General features: G+C 40.3%; 1 protein-coding gene across 1 annotated transcript in view; it reads left to right on the top strand.

Moving 5' to 3' along the window:
* LOC119729633 (arf-GAP with GTPase, ANK repeat and PH domain-containing protein 1-like) overlaps positions 1-23,183 on the top strand; it is a 44,593-nt gene that overhangs the window by 15,632 nt on the left and 5,778 nt on the right. The window contains exons 2-11 of the mRNA XM_038202281.1: positions 2,621-2,679; positions 4,114-4,201; positions 5,332-5,559; positions 12,148-12,282; positions 14,510-14,832; positions 15,771-15,872; positions 16,730-16,834; positions 17,718-17,886; positions 18,446-18,604; positions 22,917-23,060. Of these exons, the coding sequence (XP_038058209.1) occupies positions 2,621-2,679; positions 4,114-4,201; positions 5,332-5,559; positions 12,148-12,282; positions 14,510-14,832; positions 15,771-15,872; positions 16,730-16,834; positions 17,718-17,886; positions 18,446-18,604; positions 22,917-23,060 (1,512 nt within the window). The remainder of the gene's footprint in view (positions 1-2,620; positions 2,680-4,113; positions 4,202-5,331; positions 5,560-12,147; positions 12,283-14,509; positions 14,833-15,770; positions 15,873-16,729; positions 16,835-17,717; positions 17,887-18,445; positions 18,605-22,916; positions 23,061-23,183) is intronic.

Genomic DNA, 23,183 nt, shown 5'->3' on the forward strand with positions numbered 1-23,183 from the left:
GTGAGGTCCGTGTTCGACACGGCCTGACCTGCGTGTATTTTGCGTTGTAGTGTACACTAAAAATGCTTTGACCATCAAAGTTTGCAAGGAAAATATTGACAGAAGGGATAGGAGTGGGCTGAAATTAGTGCAGTGCATTAGTTTTTAGGATCATTGTCCCTGAAAGGTGTTTTAACAATAATAATAATTCTTGTGCACATTTACTGTATTCAAAATATTTTTAAATATTAATATTTTGTGTGTTGAAGATATTCAGATTCAAGATAATCTCCCCTATTAATGGTGATTTTTGTGAAGTTTTGTTTAAAAGAAATTGCGGCGCTTGACTCATTTGTACATGTACAGTGTACAGCATTGATTGCTCTTGATTGTTGCTTGAACTGCTTTGAATCAATGTACGTTTGATTTTTGATTTTTAATTTTTTTTTAAGGGAATGTACAACATTTGCTTTTGCTTCAATTTTCAGAAATAAATGGATTTGGAGGATTAATATGTTATAGAAAATATTGGTAAACTGACTTGTTTCACGTTTTGGGCTTGTACAGTAGATGCTGGAAAAACCAAGAAAACCTATCATGTTCTTGTAGTCTGGTTCCCTGACCCCACTTAAGATGAAACGGAGCAATTAATACACTTTGGGGAATTGTAACGTTAGAGAATCAGTCTAGCAGGCTTGTACCCCTTCAGAGGTGTTTAATCAATTGCAAAGAAAAGTCAGAATAACTAAATATTGAAAAAAGCCAGTTTTTTCCAACTCTGGTCGGCCAACCAGCATTGGAAAAATACAGGTTTTCTGGAAAATGTCAGCACACCAGAAGCCACGATTTTAAAGGATGCTTTTAGACTGTCAGTCCCTAACAATTCAGTAAGGTATTTCATGATAATTTGATCATTTCGTTTTTTGATGTTTGCAAATGTTGTATTTTCCCTTTAACCCCACAAATTAAAAGACTAAGTTGTGTAACATCACTTGGCCATATGAATGCTACCACACTGCACAGTATACTCACAGTGCGTCCAGATTTGTTGGTGATCGCTGCCATATGTTTTCATCACCAACACCCACTGCGTAATAAGAACGCGCGACCGATAAACCCACTCAGCCGGACACAGGTTTTAATGAGACGGGAGAATCCAGCAGAGAAATCAGGGATGAGCCATGTGTGTGCTGGCGTGGGTGTACTGTGGAAGTGCGTCTTATTGTGTGCAGTTTTTATGTCCTGTCTAGTTGGCTGGGATTCTGCTGTACATGTTGTGCACATTGATTGCTTTGGGTTGGGGTTATGCACCTTGTTTGGGGGGGGGGAGGGAGGGTGGGGGTAGTGGTACTACGTAGGGATGGGGGTGGGGTAGGGGGATCACATTGTTTGGTGTGCCTGTCATCACTTTGATTGTTCACTTGATGAAAAATGTTAACTAATGCATTCAATCATACTGTAAACTTGTGTCAGGTGACACCATATAGGGGAGTCAGATTAGCGTAGTGGTACTTTCCTCGCCTTCCACCGCTGTGACCCAGGTTCGAATCCCGCCTGGGTCAATATGTGGATTGGGTTTTCAGTCCCTACCTGATTCCGTGGGTTTTCCTCAGAATACTCTTCTGGGCTTTTCCTCCCACCTCTAAAACTGTAATTTCTTCACATTGTCTTCTCTTTACTGGGACCCTTGGAGATCAGTGGATTCCACTGAATGGACTACCCAGTTAAAATAAGAAATAAATAAATAAATAAATATTCCCTCAATTTCTGTGAACACGTACTTGAAGCTTTCAAGGGGTATCAAAGCCAATGTACATGTACAGTGGTTTCTTGCTACCTTCCTTAATCCTAAAAAATCCTCCAGAGCCTGCAGGTGGATTTTGAAGGGATCTTTGGAGGGTAAGGGTTAAAGATTAAGGGAATGTAGTTTTGCTATGGAAAATAAGAAAAAAAATCTGATGACTGTTCACGGAAATGATATCTGAAAAGAGTGAATAGAATTTCATGCTGTAATTGAAGGAATTATTTTGTTCATTGTTTTTATTATACTCAATACACGTTTGCATCCTTGCTGCCTAAAATTCATGAAATCGTTTTTTTTTCTTTTACAATTGCCCAATTAAATTCCATCATTCAATTGTAAATCTTGAAAGTATTATTGAGTCGTCTCTGTAAGTAATTTTCAATTTGCATGCCTGCATGAACACTTGTGCGACATCCCATACAAAGAAATTCCGTAAAAGGACCCGGAGCCATGTAATGACAATATACAATGATGCAATTTATTGGCCTAAATTGAACCCCAAGTTGTACACCATTCTGACATATTTTGTAAACACATCATTTCCTTTCAGATGGCAACGTAAACAAAGCTTGAATTTCAGCTGTGCTGAAAAAGGAGAATTAAAGTTTCTTCTTTCTCTATGAACACATTTTCTTTGTATGGATGAACTCGCTGGTATCACGATGGCATTCCTTTGTGTGGGCTGGCACATGGTCTAGAAATGTCAGAAATGATTGAATGTCGATTTGATGACAGCTTACACGCGCATGTATAAAATACTTACAAATATTTAGCTCTTAAATTGAAGTTATTATATTAAGTGCTTCCTTTTGCTTGTTTTTGTGTGCATACATACAGATTCCTTTGTGAACAGTCAAGAATGGACGCTAAGCAGAACAGTGCCAGAACTCAAATTGGTAAGTAGTACCGTTTAAAGTAAGTGCGCTTACAAGTAAATAATGAATTTTGGTCTTTCACTCACCAAGTTGGCAAATGCATTTTTGAAACCATGTTTTCTTAACCCTAAAGCCCGGTTCATACTTCATGCGAAAGCGAATGAGAAGCAAATTTGACGTTATAAAACATTCGCTGCGAAATTCGCCCGAATACTTGTCACGATGTCACAAATTCGCGTTCGCTTTCGCTTTCACGCAGAGTATGAACCGGGCTTAACTCTCCGGGCATTTTGCTAGGCATACATGTAACCTCAGTCTTGCAAAATCCTCCAACTGCCTCCTTGTAGAAATAGCATACAGCCTCAATCCTGCAAAGTCCTCTGTTATTTCTTGAATGTGGTCCTTGGAGGGGTGACCACCGCCTTAATCCAGCAAAATCCTCCAGCAATCACTGTCAATATGTTGAGGCAGAGCCAGTGACATCCTGGAGCAGTGCGGAGGATTTCAAGTATAATCTACATGTAGGCCTAAATTTATGCACGGCTGAGCGTAAACAACACAAGGTCCGACCCAAGACCTTGACACAGTGCTTCCTCCAAAATCAGCCCCACATTTTTGTCATATAGCGTCAATCCTGCTGAATTGTCAGGCAAAAACAGTGTACCATCCAAATGTGTTTCTGTTTGTCTTGTTTGCACAAGGGCCCCAGGACTTATTCTCCTGTCATTAATTACCCACCGTCCTTCCAAAAGCCTCCGTTAATAAGGGCTTGTTAACAAGGGCTCATTAATGCTACTTGGTATATTACATGCTGCTACACTGGACAGTGGTCAAGAAATTGGAGGTGGGGAGTGGGGGGGGGGGGGGGGTTAGACAGTCGGAAGTGACAGCACGTCCTCACTCCGTCCAAGGTTGCCAGTGAGTCATTGAAGATCGTCGTCATGGTAACAAGAGATGAGTCCGACCACAGTTTGAATTGCATTTGCCGAAGCAGTGTCTGACATTGTATCTTTCAGAGTTTGGATGAAATGACTTCTGTTTCTTTGTCAAATTTCCTGTTGGATTAATCAATCAAGACGGGGTGTAATTTACCAAATGAGTTTTTCAGAAGTCTGTATCTTTGTCAGGGTACAGGCACATGTTGTCATATTAAAATCATTTTTTTTCGCCGATGAAACAATGTGAAAAAGAAAGAAAGGAGGTGGACAAAACAAAACAAAACAAATAAACAAACAGAAATATTGGTCCTTTGTTTGAGTGTTTTATGTACATTTACACAGCCTTGAGAAATTCAGATGATTTTCCTGTAATATGATTTATTGTTGCCAAGTAGTCAGACAATATACCTTTTATATTTTAGACGCCTTTTCCTTCATCACTCTATGCAGACCTTATCAAATTGGAGGACACTGAATCAGTTCCATCATCCTTATTTCTGTTTCACCTTTTTTGCAGGGTGTTGTGGGCAGCCTAACCAGTGGGAAATCGGCGCTGGTCCACAGATACCTGACGGGATCCTACATGCAGGAAGAATCCCCGGAAGGTAGGAATTGTGCGGCTATGGCTGGCTGTAATACAGGAATCACATGTCAATCACATGTCAGTCACATGTCAGTCACATGCCAATCACATTGTGCGGCTATGGCTGGCCATAATACAGGTGTCTATGGGAAGTGGCCTCAGCCGCTTCCATAGACACATGTGTTATTGCAAGCCGTAGCCGAGAAAAACATGTGAAGGATGCAGCCACGTTTCTCTCAAAACTCTGTATCATTCATAGAGAGAGGGGATAAAATAATTTAAGACATTCATTAAACAAATTGCAACTTCTGTTATGTGGGAAATGAAAATTTTTAAACCTGAGCGATTCATGGCACCCGAGGTGGATTTTTTTTTACAGCTTAAGCATTTGATGCGCTGGTCCAATGAAATTATAGGCTCCGTGCACAAGTACCCCTTCAACAGCCAGAAAAGGAGAGTTGGGGGAGACCTAGACAGGTTCCCGGTCCATCCACTGCATATTTCAAATGATCCAAAGTTATTGGGGGCGGGGATTAGTCTGGCGCTAGAGACCATCGCAAGTTAAATTTGAACGTATTCGCGCGCCGCCGACGCCTGGCGCTTACGCGCGAAGACGCTATTGCTTAGCTTGGTGCACATTCAGGATAAACAAGTCGTGCGTACTCCGCACGCGAACCAATACAGTACGCACACGCGGTATCCCGTCCAAGGCACAGGCGTATAAACACAAAGGGTTCTCAAAAGGGGTAAAAACCCACCCTCTTTTGTTGGCGCACAGAGCCCATAGTATTTGAGACTTGATATAATAACAAAATGTCACCCCCACTCCCTCTGCCCCCCCTTCTCCCCCACCCCCCTCTCTCCCCCCCCCCTAAAAAAAAATTGTCTTTTTATTACGGCAGAATTTTCAGTACTTCCCAAGAACCTGCAAGAAGCAGAAACAAATTCACAGGTTTTTTGTTGTTGAGGGACCTAAACCTACAACCTCCAGTTTACTGGTGTAGATACTGTAACCACTTGACCGTCACCTAATAAGCTTAATTTATTCCAAAATTGTTTTAGGAAAAACAATCAATTACATTCACTTTTGAACAGGTACATCCCTTGAAAGAAATACCGATGTTTTCTCTCTTTTTTTAACTTCAATAACAGGAGGCCGTTTCAAGAAGGAGATTGTCGTGGATGACCGGAGTTACCTGCTCCTCATCCGGGATGAAGGCGGTCCTCCCGAGCTCCAGTTCTGCTCCTGGGTGGACGCTGTCATTCTGGTCTTCAGCGTGGAAGACGAAATGAGCTTCCAGCTCCTGTACAACTTCTACGCCAAGATTGCCCACTACAGAAACACGGCAGATCTGCCCATGATACTGGTCGGCACGCAAGGTAGGAATCACATGGCAATCACATGCCAATCACATGTCAATCACATGTCAAATCACAAGTGGATCACGGTTAGTGTATTTGTCATGGTTTATTTGTATAGCCTGTCACTTGACTTGAGACTGGAAGACTTTTGATTGACTTGTGGAGTCCTGACTAGAAAATCGGTCAGTAAGGTTTAGAATAGATGTTATTGTTGAGTCGGGCATATTAAGTTGAAAGTGAGGTAAACTCTTCATTTTTGGAACTTGCAAGTAGAAATGAAAGCAAAGTTCATGACAGATTAATACCATTCTGCTTTGATGAAGAACTTAACATTTGTGATTAATGTTAAAAGGGAATGTACATCATTGGCTTTTGCTGTCATTTTCAGAAATGAACTATTTGAGGGGTTAGTATAGATCAAGTATTGTTTAAACGATATGTTTGAAGTTTTGTGTTCGAAAATGCTTGAAAAACCAAGAAAAACTAAAAGGTTTCAGTAGTCTGGTTCCCTGACTCCACTAAAGATAAAATGGATCAATATAGATGTCGGAAAATTGTAAGGTACAATGTAATAGAACCAGTCTAGCTGGCCTGCACCCGTTCATGAACATGTAACCAATCCAATAGCAAACAAAATTTGGACTGAAAAAATGTAAATTTGGAGCAGTAGTTGAAAAATAGTTAGGTTTTTCCAACGGTGGTCGGCCGACCACCGTTGGAAATGTATACAAAAATAAGCCACATTTTAAAAAAAAAAAATTGAAAGTGAGGCTTTAACGCACTTCAATCGTAAAAAAAGTCTGGCACCATCTCATTCAACAGTTTACAATTTGTAAAATCGACTCAGGGAACACGATCGAAAATGGCTTCCTTATGAATAAGGTCTATTCAGGACAATTGGTCTGTCATCTAAATATGAAGTTTCCCAACGGCTACGTTTGATTATTTGCAGGAGCACGGTTCTTAAAATGGAAACACGGTTTGTAGGAACATGGTTCATAAAAGTGCCTTGACAATAAAAAAAAATCTCCATTTTTTAAAGGGATAGAATCTAGAGGTGAAATGCATTTTTCCAGCTACTTGGCATCCACACAGGATGCAACTTCACACTTCATCGATTTCGCTTTTGCTACTTATGTGTTTACTTTCTTAGAGTTTAGACACTCTCCTGAAGACGGTCAGAGCATACTGACCGGAACGTCGAGTTTATACCTCTGGTTCTTTTCAGAACCATTCTCTTAGTTGAGAAATTATTCGCACATGGTGTTTCTGCAAATCTTTCATTATTTAGTATCTCCACCATGCAAAGCCTCAAATCTTACTCATTTTCCTTCGCAATGAAATAACTTCTATTTTGAAAATTGATGATTATCTGGACTTGCAATTTATTAATATTCTTGGCATTTTGTGACATTGCTTGATTGGCAACCAGAACTATGTTGCCTGGATTGGTTTTAGGTCGTTCTCAGCAGTTCAGCAATAGTGCATTGGAAGCCCTTCTTAATAATCTTCGCCGTCTTGTGTAGGGGAAAACTCTAACATATGTTGCTTGGCATGAACACTGCTGTCCAGGCGTGGCAAAGCCTCGGATGTTTTTTACAAAATTAATTACCAAGATTGATTTAAGAAAAAGATTGATGAAGACAAAACATTAGAGCCTCTTAGAGCTTTTAGTGCGCTTGATAAATTTCTCTTTGGGTCCTCTCAGGGGGTGATTAATCTTCGGAAGATGGACCTTTGCCCTACGTTCCTTTCCCAACCTCCCACTAACTCGATAAAAACCAAAGAGGAAGTATTTGCTGTGATGCTAGGAGCCCTGCCCACAGATGGTTAATCAGTACTGGATGTGGGTGGCTATTCACTAGGGTCTTCCTAAGTCAGATGGATTCTAGACACCGGTGCCCAATTTGTGGCATTTGGTTCCTCCATCCGGACAAATATTTTTGAGAATAGGCAATATTTTTTACACGATTAAAGGCTGCAACAATGCCATTTTGTGAGTATTAACCCTAACCTTCCTCAATCCTTCAAAGTTTTCTGGGCGTTTCATTAGGATTTTGGAGGATTGGGGATGAATGCAACATACAGTTTTGGAGGATTGCGGAGGATCGAGGGCACATGGACATTCAGTATCGGTTGATTTTGGACGATTGAGGATGAATGGTGTTTGAAGAAGAGGAGATTTTGGAAGATTGAGGCTGAATGTGTTTTGAGAGGCAGGGCTTGTTGGAGGATTTTGAAGGATTGAGGCAGTGGGTATCCTTCATTTGAACAAACGCACAATTTTGGTATATTGAGGAGGTTTCCTAGCAAAAAGGGCCCAGGTGTTTAGGGTTAACAATCATGAATCTGGGGTTATTGACATAAGATTACATGTGATAATCCCACAATTTTTACTATATTTTATTTTCATTTTGAAGTAAGATCACTAAATTGCTTTAAAAAAGTGTTATTTTGACAGTACCGGTATGTACACAGAAAATTGCATTTTTACAGCACCTCTTTGTGCTAAAGAAAATGGCAGTTGCATGAAATCTGTCCATCCCATATAGAGCTATATTAAATTACTGGAGCGCTAACTCTTCATTCTTGCGCACGGAGAAGCTTTGAAGCCACTCTGGGCGCAGACATTTGGAATTTATGTGCGTGTTTGTAGAACACAATCAAAATGGATGGATTGAATTTTAAAAGTGTACTCTAAATGCAACGCGCAAGTAGAAGATACGCAAACAACTTAAGCGCGTCATGACGGTTCAAAAACATCACGGAGAAAAACATCTGCAGTGGAGGGACGCGCACACGTTGCGCTGTTTGCATTGAGCAAAATGACACGCTCATTTGCTGATAGTGTGTTTCGGTTTTGGGCGTATCGGCTTCGATGACGCACCGGTATGGAATACAAACGCAGATATATGCAAGTAGACGTACAAAATACGCACAAAATTTCTAGTTCTCCATAGGTTTGTGTACAAACACGGATGCGCCCATCAGGCATCTCTTTGTACATCAAGTTAGCGCTCTAGTAATTTAATATAACTCTATGGTCCATCCTCTCGTCATTTTGATGCTCCATCTGAGAACCAATTTCCTTCGATGTGACTCAGAGGACAGACGATCTACAATGACAAAGTGCCAAAGTGCGGAATATTTTTTTTTTCATATTTTATTGTTGCAAGTCCTCAGACTGTCTCCGCATAAGAAAAGAACGGAGGCAGACAAGACGGCAACGTTGCTTGTCGCACTTGGAGTACGTCACCGCTCTAGTCCTTGAGATGTAGGGGTTAGCGGTGAGAGGTATTCTGGATGATGAATCATAGGGAACTGAAGATATGTGAAGAGCGCTCACCACGGAATAAGTCTTGTCCTTGCCCACTCGAACTGACGGTTATGGACATGCCTTACGAATATGATGAGGCATTTTGCTGTTCCTACCGATAGTAAAAACAGCTTTGAAATGTGTACATTGCTGAAGAGAAATCCCATTGTAGGCAATCAGCCTCCGTCCGATCATGTGTAAACATTTTGAAGTAATCCAAAACAATCCCAATTTTTAAATCCAAATTCAGTGCAACCTCTTTTTAAGGTTTCAGATTTTTGAATGGGAGGTTTGCAGTTACACCATGTGAATGATATCTCTTTTATTGAGTCATGTGGTTCTGAGAAGAACCAGTTGGTTTAACTCGACGTTTCAAACAGTACCAGTATGCTCTGTTCGTCATCAAGAGACTGATTTTCAGATTTTTATGTTTCAGAACGAAAATGTTGTCCGTTTTAGTTGTAACTTATGGGTTAAAAACTAAGACAATTATAAATTTGACTGTACGTTCAAAGTTGCAAAGTATGGAAATGCTTTGTTCGCTTTGTCGAACCGAGTCATTGATGGAACGTGTACACGTACACCAAAGTAATTACGTATACCAAAGTAATTACGCACCGGCCCCAAGGTAATCCAACAGTTCCTTCAGTACATCATCAGTCAAAACAAATGTGCCTGGCGTGGTCACAACTTTCCCTCAGTCAGGCATTACTCCAATTTGGGAAAAATCTGAAGTAACGACATTGAAATTGCTGCGGTGAGAATACCGGTGGAATACGAGGCATAGCGTCTACGCCCAAGTTACCCTGTGTTGCTCCGTAGTACGGATGACCGACTCCTGGTAAAAGGTCAAGTCAGATAGGCACAGGTGATTAATGATGTACTCCACTCATTACCCATGGCTTCCCTCAGCACTGCCATTGGACGCAGCCTCATTTGGCGCTGTGAAGTGGACATGTACATGTAGGCATCCCAGAGGTGGGAAATGGAAGGAAAGGAGTTGACTTGGATTCGGTCAAGACAGATTTTAAAAAGGGAATGCAGCTTTCCCCCCCCCCCCTCTTTTTTGGGGATGTACTTTTTGCAAGTGACAGTCACAAAGATATAATCATCTATATAGACATTTTCGATTTTTTGATTTTAATTTATGAAATTCCTTGTTACAAATTCTCATCATAAGGACGTCAGAATATGGACGTTGTTATTTTATTATAATAACAACATCCACATCTGTTATAATTTCTGTTCTTTTATTGTTTCCGTTCCCAGAAAATTTGGCCTTGGATTTTGTAGAAACAAGGTTAAAGCAAACTTTGAAATTGGTAAATTATTTCCAGATTCACAGATTTTATTTTCCCAGAGATCTTTCTCCAATTATCCATTCTGCGCCTACCCATACTCAAATTTGTATCCTTGTGGAGACATCGCTTTGTTCTCGTGTACAAAATCGTGAGAGGGTCGAAAGCTGTTTTCAAAATGCTCCTAGTTTAACCAGAATTACTTTCCTGGGTTAAAATTCCGACCAAATATCTCTTACATAAAATACTTTAATTTGTGACGGATAAGTATACCTTGGAAATTCCTAGTTTTTGAGTAAAATCCATATATATCTATTTCATGAAATCATTGTGGAGACCTATTCACCCTTGTGGATAACCTTTACAATCTGAATCTTTTGTTCCGTATTATACCCGGGTCACGACAAGGCATCATTTTTCGAAACGCCTTTACTCATTGCACACACTTTGTAGTCTCAGCATCCTTTCTGTATTCTGCTCCAAAACTCACTACTAAGAGAAAGTTTTCTTTGATTTTTCACTGATGCTGCTGCTTTTTTGGAACTCTCTACGTACATCCTGTTTTCCTTCCATCTATAATCTGTCGCTATTCAGGAGAAAAGCAAACGGATCTTATTCTGTCCCTAATGCCCTCAACTTGTAGCGGCCTTCTGGCAATTTGTTGGACAAAATCCAGTAAAAAAAAGAAAGAACATGCACGCAAACAAAAACACCTGCAATTCCCTAGTGCCAAAATGTAAGATTGACCGACTGAAAAACACATCTTTTAAGAATAACATTCAAAATGTTAGCATACAATGTACGTGTGTATCTTGTTATGTTCAACCGCTTTATGAAATGTACAGTGTGCAAAATACATGACATCCTGCAGTGTGTAATTAACAGTCCTGTGTAGTACATGTACAGGTACTGTACATACTTGGTTGTTTGGTTAATGTGCGTCATGCATTCTGATAAAGATCAAAGTGTTATTTTTACGGGCAGAAATTCATTTTCTTTTTTTTTGCACAGATTTGCCGCAGGCACATTTTTAATGTGAAATCACCATTGATCCCTCTGCAAATTGCATTGGAGCCCTGGGGCGTTGCGATTAAAAGATTTTCTTCCCCGAGTCTTGAGAATCCCACGATTACTATTTTCCCCCCAAGGTGATGCTGCAGAAAGACTGGAATGGAAGTTGCTCCTGTGTGTCTATTTTAAGAAGGTGTTTGGCCTTTTGAAAGAAGGAAATCTTTTGGTGTTTTCTTATTTTCATTAGAGACCTCTTGTTTGGATGATCATAAACGGCAACTTGAAAGAGAAGTGCACATCTGTTGTAATAGCCTCATGTACCGGGTACATGTACATGTATATTTTGCATTGTTCTTTGGATAATATTAATAATGTGGTACTTATATAGCGCTTTATACGTAAGGTTTAAAGCGTAAGGTTTCAAAGCGCTTTACGATTATTATCCCTGTTCATCAGGAATGAGACCATTTCTTTGCGGCAGCTCGAGATAGCACAATTTGGTATCCATTTATTTTTTCTGGATAGAGGGAGGCAATTGTAGTAAACTGTCTTGCCCAAGAACACAAGCAGCGTGTTCCCCGTCAGGGTTCAAACCCACGTACCATGGCACATGAGTCAAACACCGTAACCATTGGACCACAGCGTGTACATTTATGAGCTGTTATTCAGCACTATTGGATATATGATCCGGGGTAGTACATGTAATTGCATCGTGAATTCAGGGATAGAGTCGAGTCCATCACAAGTCCCTGCACTTGTCATGGATTCGACTTACGGTACATCCCTGGTTGTGATGTACATTCACATACGTGTCCATGTACAGTGGAAAAGACACTGTTTATAAGGGAGGGGGGTTATGTTATGCATGTGGCCTTATTTCCCTCCAATGGTAATGGTTGAATTTTCACCACATGGTTATTACACATGTACACCCTATTGACCAATGGATGGTTTCTCGTTTCCCCCTCTTTCTTTGTTTAGACACGGTCAGTCAGAACACGCCGAGGGTCATCGACGATTCAAGAGCAAGAAAGCTAGCAGCTGACCTTAAGAGATGTCCTTACTATGAAACATGTGCAATGTATGGTCTCAACGTAGACAGAGTCTTCCAAGATGGTAAGTTGTCATTTATCACCATGTGTGGTGAGTTCAATCAACACATTTTTCATTAAAGGAACGTTCTCCTTGTACAATAATTTGTCTTTACTGTGATACATTTGCTTGGCATCATCTACCGGTATTTTTTGACAAAATCTTCCGAAATGATGAGTGGGCATTTATCACCATTTGTGGTGAGTTCAATCACCACATTTCCTTTGCTTTATAAATAGTCACGTTTTTGGTACATATAGATCTGTGTCCTTACAGTGGTACATGTATGTATGTAATACGGGCAAACTACAATGAGTTGAAAATGGTGAATTGGGAATTATCACCACGTGGTGAATTGAACGTCCGTATTTTTCTTTATTTTGATTTTCATGGGATGGTTTCACTGTAAAATTCTCTGGTAAAAACAAAATACCGGTAGCAAATACAACCTGCCGGTAGTAGGAAAGTCTCCATTTCACAATCATTAAATGAACACAAAAAATGTCTGTATCAACAAAATGAAAGATGCTGTTGTGCAGTTGCGTCAAGCTCGTATCGGTGTAAGCAAAAAAGTACACACGTCAGTAAAAACGTTAAACTGATATCGGTGGAATAAAATCTTTCCATCTTGCTACTGGCTGTGTGATGTGGATCAGCCGCACGTTGTGTGAACAACAGACTAAAATGTGTATGAAGTAAATGAAACGCCACAAATTCTGTTGAGGTTTTCTGTAGGTTCTCCAAATCCCACGGGCCCAATAGCCAATTGCTGGTGTATGACAAATAGGCGAACCATTATCGACCAGCCATTGTGACAAGGAACACAGAGGCGAGATTTGTTCAGTGGATTTTACTCCGACCATCTGGGGGAAAGGTTTTCCCAACCGAGGCTCTGTTGTGGGTTTTTTTGTGTGACAAGAATTTTTTCTACCGGTTTGTTAAAGCTAGGCCTAAAGGCAAGCTTTGCGGTGATGGAATGCGCATATTGCTTGTTGCAACAGAATATTCAATAAGGAAGAATTAGGTGGTTCTTTATTTCCCTTGTGTAAAACATGACGTGTTCAGGAGTGTGGCTTCAAGATGTTTGATACTCACTGAATTTATTACTAAAAGTATCAGCTGTGCATTAATGGAATTTAATTCATTCGTAAATATTTGTTATTGACTTTTGAACATGAATAGATTGGTAGCACTGTGTTAGTTACTGAGGCATGACAGTTTTGGACTCAAAATGTTGGTTTTGCATTCAAAAGAAAGATTAGTTGTTGAATTAGAATAACAGACAGACATTCAATTCTCACTTTCTTCATTGAGATGTAATGCTCAAAGCCAATGTTATGTTAGAATGACATTTTCGTAATAATATTTTAATTAATCATTAAGGTTAGAGGGCCCAAAATTTTGGTCAGAGCAGTGTTGTACTGGTAGTCGAGTCTATCACAAATCCATCACAGATCTAGTAGCAAGTAAATCGCAAAGTCATTTCACAAGTGAAGTCACAAGTAAAAAGGGATGGAGAATAGCATAAGAGTGTCAGTGACACAGTTCACGTGAATAGGTTGTGATTTGAGCCGAGACTGGAGGACTTGTGATGACTTGTGAGGATGTGTGTGGACTTGTGAGTGACTTGTGAGTGACTTGTGAGGACTTGTGAGTGACGTGTGAGAACTTGGGAGAACTTGTGAGGACTTGTGAGTGATGTGTGAGGACTTGTGAGTGAGGGCTTGTGAGCGACTTATGAGTACTTGTGATAGACTTCTCAGTACTTGTTATGGACTTGTGAGGACTTGTGATGGACTTGTGACTTATGAGGACTTGTAAGGACTTGTGAGTGACGTGTGAGGACTTGTGAGTGAGGACTTGTGACTTATGATGGACTTGTGAGGGCTTGCGAGGACTTTTGAGGACTTGTGAGTAACTTGTGAGGACATGTGGGTTCTTGTTATGACTTGTGGGTGGCGTATGATGACTTATGAGGACTTGTTAGTGACTTGTGAGGACTTTTGACGGACTTAACTACAACACTGTCACACATCCTCTCTCATTTGAATACTTAAGTTTCCACTTTTTAAAAGAGTTTGAAGGCATAGAATTTCAGTCAACACAGAATTGTAATCAAAAACAAAAAAGATCCTATGCTTCTAACTTTAATGATTGGTCTACTTCAGGTCAGTCCAGTCAATAAAGCAGCTTACAGCTTTGTTTTCATTTTGATGTTCTTAATTTTGTTTTCTTCATCTTTTATCCACAGCTGCTCAGATTATCCAAGAGCGCAAGCACCAACAATTCCTGTCCCTGGGCCCTCTCTCCACCTCCAGCTCCTCCCTCCCAAGCACCCCCCACTCCGTCCGAAGCAACAACTTTGGCATTCCGGGCCCCTACCCCCAGGGCACCGCCAACGCCACGGCCCCTAGTACTAACCACTCCAACAGTGGGGCGCCCCCTACCCCCACTGCGGGACGCAGAAACATGAGTGGGGGCAGCAGGGAGGGCAGTCGGGACTCGTCCCAGCCGAGCCCCAGCAGTACGCCCAACTTCACCCGCAAGTCCCGACGGAAGTCCAACTTGTTTACGGTAAGGCATGTCGATACCATTATTGAATTCAGACCGAAGTAGCATGTTGGTACAACAAACAGAATCAGGTCCACAAAAGATTGTTCAGCATAGAAGTAGTCATTACAGTAGCATCCTCATGGATTTTGACAGACAGCTCTGTTTTGTTGGTTGGGATGAACAACAACGAAGGAATGCCTTTACCACAGTTTATTCAAATGGTTTATCACTTGACTCATGACTTGGTGACTTGTAATAGAATAAGCCTCTGTACTGGTGACGTCACACTTTGTTTACATGTGCGATTTTCTATGGTGCTACGAAACTGTCGTCCCCACCAGGCTCCCATAAGAAAGCACACGTGTGAACAAAGCATGATGTCATCAGTACTGAGGCTTATTGAGACAACACCATTCAAACTCATCTCGTGGGACGTTTTGAAGGTACGGTATAGTCCATCATTTGTAATTTGTGCTAATCTAAAGAAGGGTGCTGAACAACTAACCTCATGAAGTTTCAGCTCAGCTTCAGCTGTATATTTCGAGAAAAACAACATTCTAGGATCTCAATTTTGAGTCTAAAGTTGCTGAATCATGTTTTGAAATGGGCCTGAATTCAGCGTCCGAGAATTCAGCGTTCTCACTGAGCTGATCTACGCGATGTCGCGCACTGATCCGAAAAATTATAGAGGGCGTGCGCGCGCGTGCTTCGTGTCAACGCTCCTGCGCGCTTCCCTGAATAAAAAAACAAATTACTAACGGAAATTAAGGCCTTCTTTCGTTGATTTCTTCAAAATGACAGCATGCCAGAAAGAATAATTTCACAGGGAGTTTAGTCCCCTTACTATTTTCAACCAAATATGTGTTTCAACAATAATAACGTCAGTTACTTTTTGGATAGCTGCAAATGATGGACTGTAGCTTTAATAAAGCACCCACATTTTTATTTCAACTTTACAGCAACCAGGAAAAGGCAAGCAGGCGGAAACCAAAAATGGAGCCGAGCCCGTGCCCCGCCCCTCGCATGGTATCGGTAGTGGCAGGAGTATCCCAATCATGCAGGTACGTCCATTAAGTCTTTGTGTATGGCCAGCGCAAAATGGCGCCCCCTAGAGACAGCGAGCCAGTGTGTTAGCTGGAATGTCATTGATCATTGTTTTAATAACATCTTATTAAGGCAGTTAATTCTGTACTCAAAGAGTTAACTTTCACGCCCTTTACACATGAGTATGAGTGAACTTTTTGTGCAGTCATTGTTACTGAATTAAAATAGCAAAAGATGCCATCTAAGATGGCCGCTATGCATGAGGTTTATAGAGGGCGCTGTTATCTTTATTCGGGGAAACCGAGTGAGGCCACATGCAACACTCGCTTACAGTCCGCTTGCTTCCAAACTCTGGCCCTGTGGGCATTTTTGTGGTACAAAGTGTGAACAAAGAACTTCTAACAAAAATTTCAACAATCACAAAAGAAGTGGGCAAGGATATCAGAGGAGCATCAGTAATGAAAATACCCAATATCTGATTGTCATTTCATCCTCCGAGATTATCATAAATGCTTCATACAGGTTCAGATAAGGGAAAAAAAATGTTGCAACCTGACGCCACTTCCGCGACTGTGTACAAAGTCTATGGAGAGTCAGGAAAATTTTCTAAGTATTTCCTAACAAAATTGGAAATGTTTCTCAGTCTCAGATTCATGTCTTTTCATCATTTTTTGCAATGGATGACATTCATTGAGATGATATATGAAGAAAAAAGCGGCGTCAGGTTGCAACATTTTTCCCAGATAAGCATTAAAAACTTTCATTCGTTCTTCGGTTTTAAAATCCTTGAAGTTTCAGAGTTTTCATGACTGAACACGTCCAGTTTTAAAGTAGTTTGTCGCTATTGAATTCTGTGTTATTGTTTTCACCTCAGGGCCTTCTGTACAAGAGAAGTAGCAAATCCCTGAACAAAGAGTGGAAGAAGAAATACGTGACGCTATGCGACGACGGGAAGCTAACGTATCACCCAAGTCTGCACGTAAGTTTATTTTAACGATTCACCGTAAAATCTGGAGCACGTTTTGGCGGCCCTTGAACTGGAACATGTTTCTGACGTCACAGCCGTGACCTGAAACATGTTTCCTGTGCACCGCAAAAACGACTGACCGGAAAATTGTTCATGACGTGATGTTACTGCCTACGTGACTGCACACAACCCCCCAAAAAATCACGCGGCGACCGGACATGATTAACAATAACATTCAAAGCAGAAGTGGGAGTTGTTTTTTATAGCGTTTCCCCTACAGTTCTAAAAAGAGTAGGCCTGATATTCTGTATCAACTTTCGTACTAATTGAAGGTAAAAACCCACTATTTAAACCCCATTTATTGTAAAAGGTAACGTCGTCTGCTAAGCTTGTTTACCTTTCTGCCATCTTGAAACATAAGTGAACCGACCGGAAACCGGTGTTCAAATTTGGTTGAAACAATGACGTCATTTCAGTGTAACCGAAGCGCCAAAACAACCGCAAACCAGAAACATGTTTACGGTCACAGCGCCAAAACGTGCTCCAGATTTCACGTAAAGCAGTAAACATTTGATTCTCTGCTTAACCCTTATAGATAATTTGGTTTACAACATTTCTCTGTCACAATAGTTTTTGTGTATATTTTTCAGCATACTTTAGAGCCTGAGCAACAATTTCACAAAGGCAAGATTTTTACCTGGCCAAGCCCTTCTAAGGCTGCGCCTGAATGACTTGGCTATGGCTTGGAATAACACACGGTTCTATGGGAAGTAGCCGCAGCCGCTTCCACTAGCCATAGCCAGTTAATTCACAAACAGCCTACCAAGAGTTGGAATTAAAATGACATGTACAGCGTTCTTACATGCTTTTGCTCTTTAACTTGTCAACCCCACAGGACTACATGAACAACACACACGGCAAGGAGATCGTGCTAATGAACACCACCGTCAAAGTACCGGGCAGGAAGCCGCAGATTGTGCGCAGCAACCCCGGCGGGTCGCCCAGCAAGAGCGCCCCCGGGAGTAACGGAATCGCCAACAACATGCGCGCAATGACGATAACAGGTCAGACATGATTTTGATCAAATTGATCCATCCAGTTTGACGAAAACACAAAAATTTGTGATTAAGAACATCTTTGAACACTCTTGTCAACAATTTCAGAACTTTCAGATTTTGGAGATATTCAAACATGAAGTGTTGAATGATAACAATGTTTTCAGAATGGGGGAGAGTCCGTATTGCCCACTCTCTGTAGCTGTTTAAAAGTCCAGTGCACTGTTAAGAAAACAGTTACATGTGGTTGAAAATCCAGGGTGAATTTGGGCAGTTTGAGGGATAGAAAGCAGAAATGTCAGGGTGCATTGAGCATTAATGGATTGTGGCTGTATCCATCAAGATTTACTCACCATTCAGTTTTCTGTACTTCAAGCATTCTTAGCAACAAAAAGCAAAGAAAATATAACAAAAATGCTACTTTATATTTCAAATTAACAACCAGCTTTGCATGGAAGTTGGTTGCCTAAATGATAAAACAGCACACAGAGGACGTCATGAAATATCTTAAAAACGTGCAAGATTATTATCAATTTTTTTTTACAATTTGTACCTTTCTTTTCCTCAGGAGGAAGCACGCATGCCAATCAGGCAGCGTTTGCCAAAGACGGCGGCGTCAACTTCCACTCGTTCAAGGAGCGCCAGGAGATCAACGCTAAGTCCACTTCCCTGCCGAGGGACGCCATGCTGGACTCTGTGGTCATATCTAACTCCTCCGTTACTCCAGGTCAGTCAAGCCCAGGCCCTTAATCCACAAAATCTCTTCCACAAAGTTGACATTTACAGCTCGTAGTTATTCTCTCTTGAATTTTAACGAGGTTAAACAAAGAACTTGACCAGAGCAGGGTGTTTCTTCAAAGTATCTCTGTTTTTCAAAATTCCGATAATGGGCGATTTTGTCGTTACGAAAGGAAGTGTAATGTCCATGACAGAGACAATGAACCACAACAACTAATCAGTGATTCAGAGAAATGATCCAAAACTCCTAGTCTGTAATTCCTTGACCATTACTAGACGATAGATACACGTACATGTATCAGATTTGAAAAAGACATTTTCAGGTTTATTCACTGAGATCTAACAAGCTCGTTACGGTCATTTACTAGTACATAACGCTGAAATTGCCCTAATGCAAAGGATTTGGTAGCTTGAGTTTAATTCCCCGGAAACAAAATTCTTCCTTTTCGTGATAAACTTTTGATTTTAGTCCTTACTTAATATGTAAACTTAATTCTGTTTCCAATTTGACAATGCTAATATATTTGACATGAAAAGTGCAGTTGAGAGACCTTGAAAGGTTGTTTGTTTTAGCTTGGCCACAAAAATGCACTTTCCAACTGTTGTTATTTTATGTGGAGAGGATACTCAAGCCACATCAGTATGTTCTGTAACCGTTTCCTTCCCGCCCAAAAAAATAACACAAATTTTATGCTTCACCTAACAAGTTTTATTCTGTTCTAAACCTTTCCTTCCTTCCCTTTTATTTTTTGACGATGTCTTTCTATTTTTGTTCAATTATATTATTTCTGTGTCTCGGGAACAATGCATAAATTCCCCGACTTTGTGGATGCGTGCATTGTTTATCCTTAGTGCTGCAGTGTTTAAGCTTTGAAAATGTTTCGGAAAAATTCATTGCAGACATTTGAATACTGACAAAACAAAACAAAATATTTTTCAAAAAGTAGAAATGCTGTCCCAAAATTCCTGTTCATTTTGCTTGAAAAAATAAAAAATGTGTCACATAACATAAACCTAATAGCATTATTGAATTTAACCAGGATTTGATGTTATTTTTAAACATGCCTTTTTTGTCAAAATTTTCAATGGGAAACAGGGCTTGCAAAGCAGGGCTAAAACTCTGCCAAATTATTTTTCAGGCCTCTGAAAAATTTTTTACGGCCTTACTAAGAGATCGGAACTAGTGATTGGGTGGTAACTGTAAGCCACCCAACCTGATGGCAGAAGTTGTGTACACAACGGCAAACCTGTACAAGCATTACATTCTCTGTGTGGACTTCCGAACAAAAGATGTCCACATAAACCAGGTAGCAGCGACGTTGTGCGGACTTGCCCACGTCCACACAGTGTTTTCCCCTCTCTGGAAAACAGGTTAAGAGGCATTTTTGGGGTTAGGTTTATCTACGGCAAAATGAAGAGAAACACTAAAGGGAATCATAGAAACAAAATTGGGTTGAAAGAGTTTTCACAGTTTGAGAATAATGACTTTTTCCCACTGGTTTTTCTTAACTACACGAAAACAAAGGAGTTTCCACATTAGGTATGTAAAACAAACATGGGTGAGTTCGAGTGGGCTTTGATATTTAGAGACTTCACAAACCACACAGCTTTTCAGTGGAATCTGTGTGAAATTCCCGGAAGCTAAGAAGAGATTTGTGCTGTTGTTGTAATGAAAGAAATATTATGTTTTGCAGATAGAATGATTGTAAATGCATGTAACCAGTGTTTTTCCTCCTCAAGTTGAGCAGTGGATGAAACCTGTCGATGAACTAGTTTCGTTCACGAGATTGAATTTGAAAATGTTCACATTGAAGTAAATTATTTTGTTCCGTTCTTGTTCTCGCATGTGGTTTTGGGTATCCTCTCGACATGTTTTCCCCTTTTTCGGTAAGACATACTCCCACACTTGTTTTGCACTGCTTTCCTGCCGTACGTTTGCATCTTGCCTGGAGTGACACAGCATGCGGTGTTCGGTTTGAAAGGTTTTTGATTTTCGTTTTCTCTTCTTTGAGAAAAAAACAACTGATTGTTGGACGACAAAATTGATTTGAAGTTTGTGTGAGCACTCGGGCATGCGTTGGACAATTTGAAACCATTTCTTGATTTCCGCAGTTAAATCGAATTTTAATTGCCATACAGTTTCATAGTACATGTACATTGAACAAGTTTTTCCGCATGTTCAACAGCTGACCGATAATGGTATTTCCAACAGCTGTTATGGAAATTAACGGGCCCAGCATATGGCCCTAGTTGTAAACGGGAATCAATGCATTAATTAAATGGATAAATTCAAGGGCAGCTCAAGCAGAAAATAACATTTTATAACTGGATATCAAATTAGATTTTGACATTAAATTAGATTACACGTATGTAAATAAAACCACGCCTAAAATATGACACAATTTGATTTTTCTATTGAAGCAATCTGTCCTTATTATAATCGGGGGAAAATAATCAAATTTGCAAAATTTTTAGATGAATGGAACAATTATGATGATGCATTTGATAAATTATCCAACATGAATTTGAGTTTCAGGAACTCAAGTTCAATAATTACCCCTTTTTGTTTGTCATGCTATTTATATGGTACATGTAAATGTCTACAGTGATTAATTTGTTATATACTAACATTTGATTAACTGCATCGTGTGGATTGACGTGCATCAAGATTGGACAACTATGAAAATTGCATCAGAAAAAAAAATGACAATTAAAAAACAAATATATAAAGATCCTGAAATAATGGACAGATGTCATGACACAACATGATTTTATTAGAACCGTCAAGCAGACAAATTATCACAAATGTATTGTTAACACTATAATTCGGGCGATTCACAATGCAGTGCGCCACCAAGAATTTGCCGCGGAGAGTCCATTTTTTTAAGTTTACGGTGGACAAAACATGGCCCATTTGAATGAGTGTCCGAAGACAACTTGAGCTACTCTGCATAGATTGGGGCATAGCGTTCTGCCGCCTTACAAAAAAAACCACCATATTGATAAAATGAAAAGAAAGGGGGCAAACAGATACTCGAATCATACGCTTACGAAACAATTGATCGGAAAAACGAACAATTTCAAATGTCCCGCGCTGCGAATTTGTCGACCATCTCCCACAATGCACGGGGAAAAATGAACTCACGGTGGCAAACTCTTGGTGGCGCACTGCATTGTGAATCGCCCGAATTGAGAACAGGTCCAAGGCAGTGTAAAATACATCACATGTGAATGGGTTTGCCTGATTTTGGGTATTTTTTTAAAATCCATTTTCCCCTCTGCTGTATTACTCGGCGCATAACTCAACAATGTGAAATTGTACAGTGTAAATCAGTTGTTCCAATATACCTTTGTCTTGGACCTTCCATTTCAAAATCCATCAGGAAGTTTTGGATGTCCCGCGCTGCGAATTTGTCGACCATCTCCCACAATGCACGGGGAAAAATGAACTCACGGTGGCAAACTCTTGGTGGCGCACTGCATTGTGAATCGCCCGAATTGAGAACAGGTCCAAGGCAGTGTAAAATACATCACATGTGAATGGGTTTGCCTGATTTTGGGTATTTTTTTAAAATCCATTTTCCCCTCTGCTGTATTACTCGGCGCATAACTCAACAATGTGAAATTGTACAGTGTAAATCAGTTGTTCCAATATACCTTTGTCTTGGACCTTCCATTTCAAAATCCATCAGGAAGTTTTGGAGGATTTTACGGAATTGATGAAGGTAAAGCCCAGTCCCCGATACTTTACAAAAGGCTTAATTCCCTTTAAAGGCATATAGGAACATTTGCATATCTGAAAAGTAACCTACCGAATTATCATCCAAAAGCCTACTTGGATTAAAAAATCGTACCGGTTCTAAACACCCCATGAAATTATTCCGTCTGACTTGCTGTCCTTTACAAGAAATGCGATTGCCAATGATCTGTCAGTTGACTGATCATCAGACATAAAGAATTCTGTTGACAAAATCGTGTTTCGTGATCAAAAAGTTGTGCATGGTTTTTCCACTGTTTTCTCGAAAAGTGTAAAATCCGCTGAGCTGAAACTTCACCAGGTTAGGTTTTGAACATTCTTATTTGGATGTTTTGTGGTGTTATTATTATAAAGGAACAAAATGCATGAAAAGAAGATGATCCTATAGGCCTTTAAAAGTTGAAGTATCAATAAAAAATAAAATTGGCCATTGGTTTCCTGAAGAGTGCTAGATTTTGGAAGATCAGGAAGGTTCCCCTGTCAAAAATTCCTGGGGAGTTGGGGTTTTAATGTGATTTTTTTTCTTGTGGTTTTTCACTTGTAGGTATTTCCAACGGCATGGATGCGCCTATGGCCTTCCCTCAAATGGGTAACCTGGTAGGCGGCAAGGAGTCATCAAAGAAGAAGCATCGACGAATGAGAAGCTCTGGAGGAGGCAAGAATCTAGACACGTCCAATCAGCAGGAAGGTTAGTGGCTGGAAACATTTGAAACTGTCCAATCAGGTAGCCTGTACTTAAATGACAATTTTGTATCAAATTCTTTTTACACAAATTACATGTAAGTTTACGTTGAGACACTTTTGGGCTAAT

The sequence above is a fragment of the Patiria miniata genome, unplaced genomic scaffold (assembly GCF_015706575.1).
Source record: "Patiria miniata isolate m_02_andy unplaced genomic scaffold, ASM1570657v1 HiC_scaffold_21, whole genome shotgun sequence".
Lineage (NCBI taxonomy): Eukaryota > Metazoa > Echinodermata > Asteroidea > Valvatida > Asterinidae > Patiria > Patiria miniata.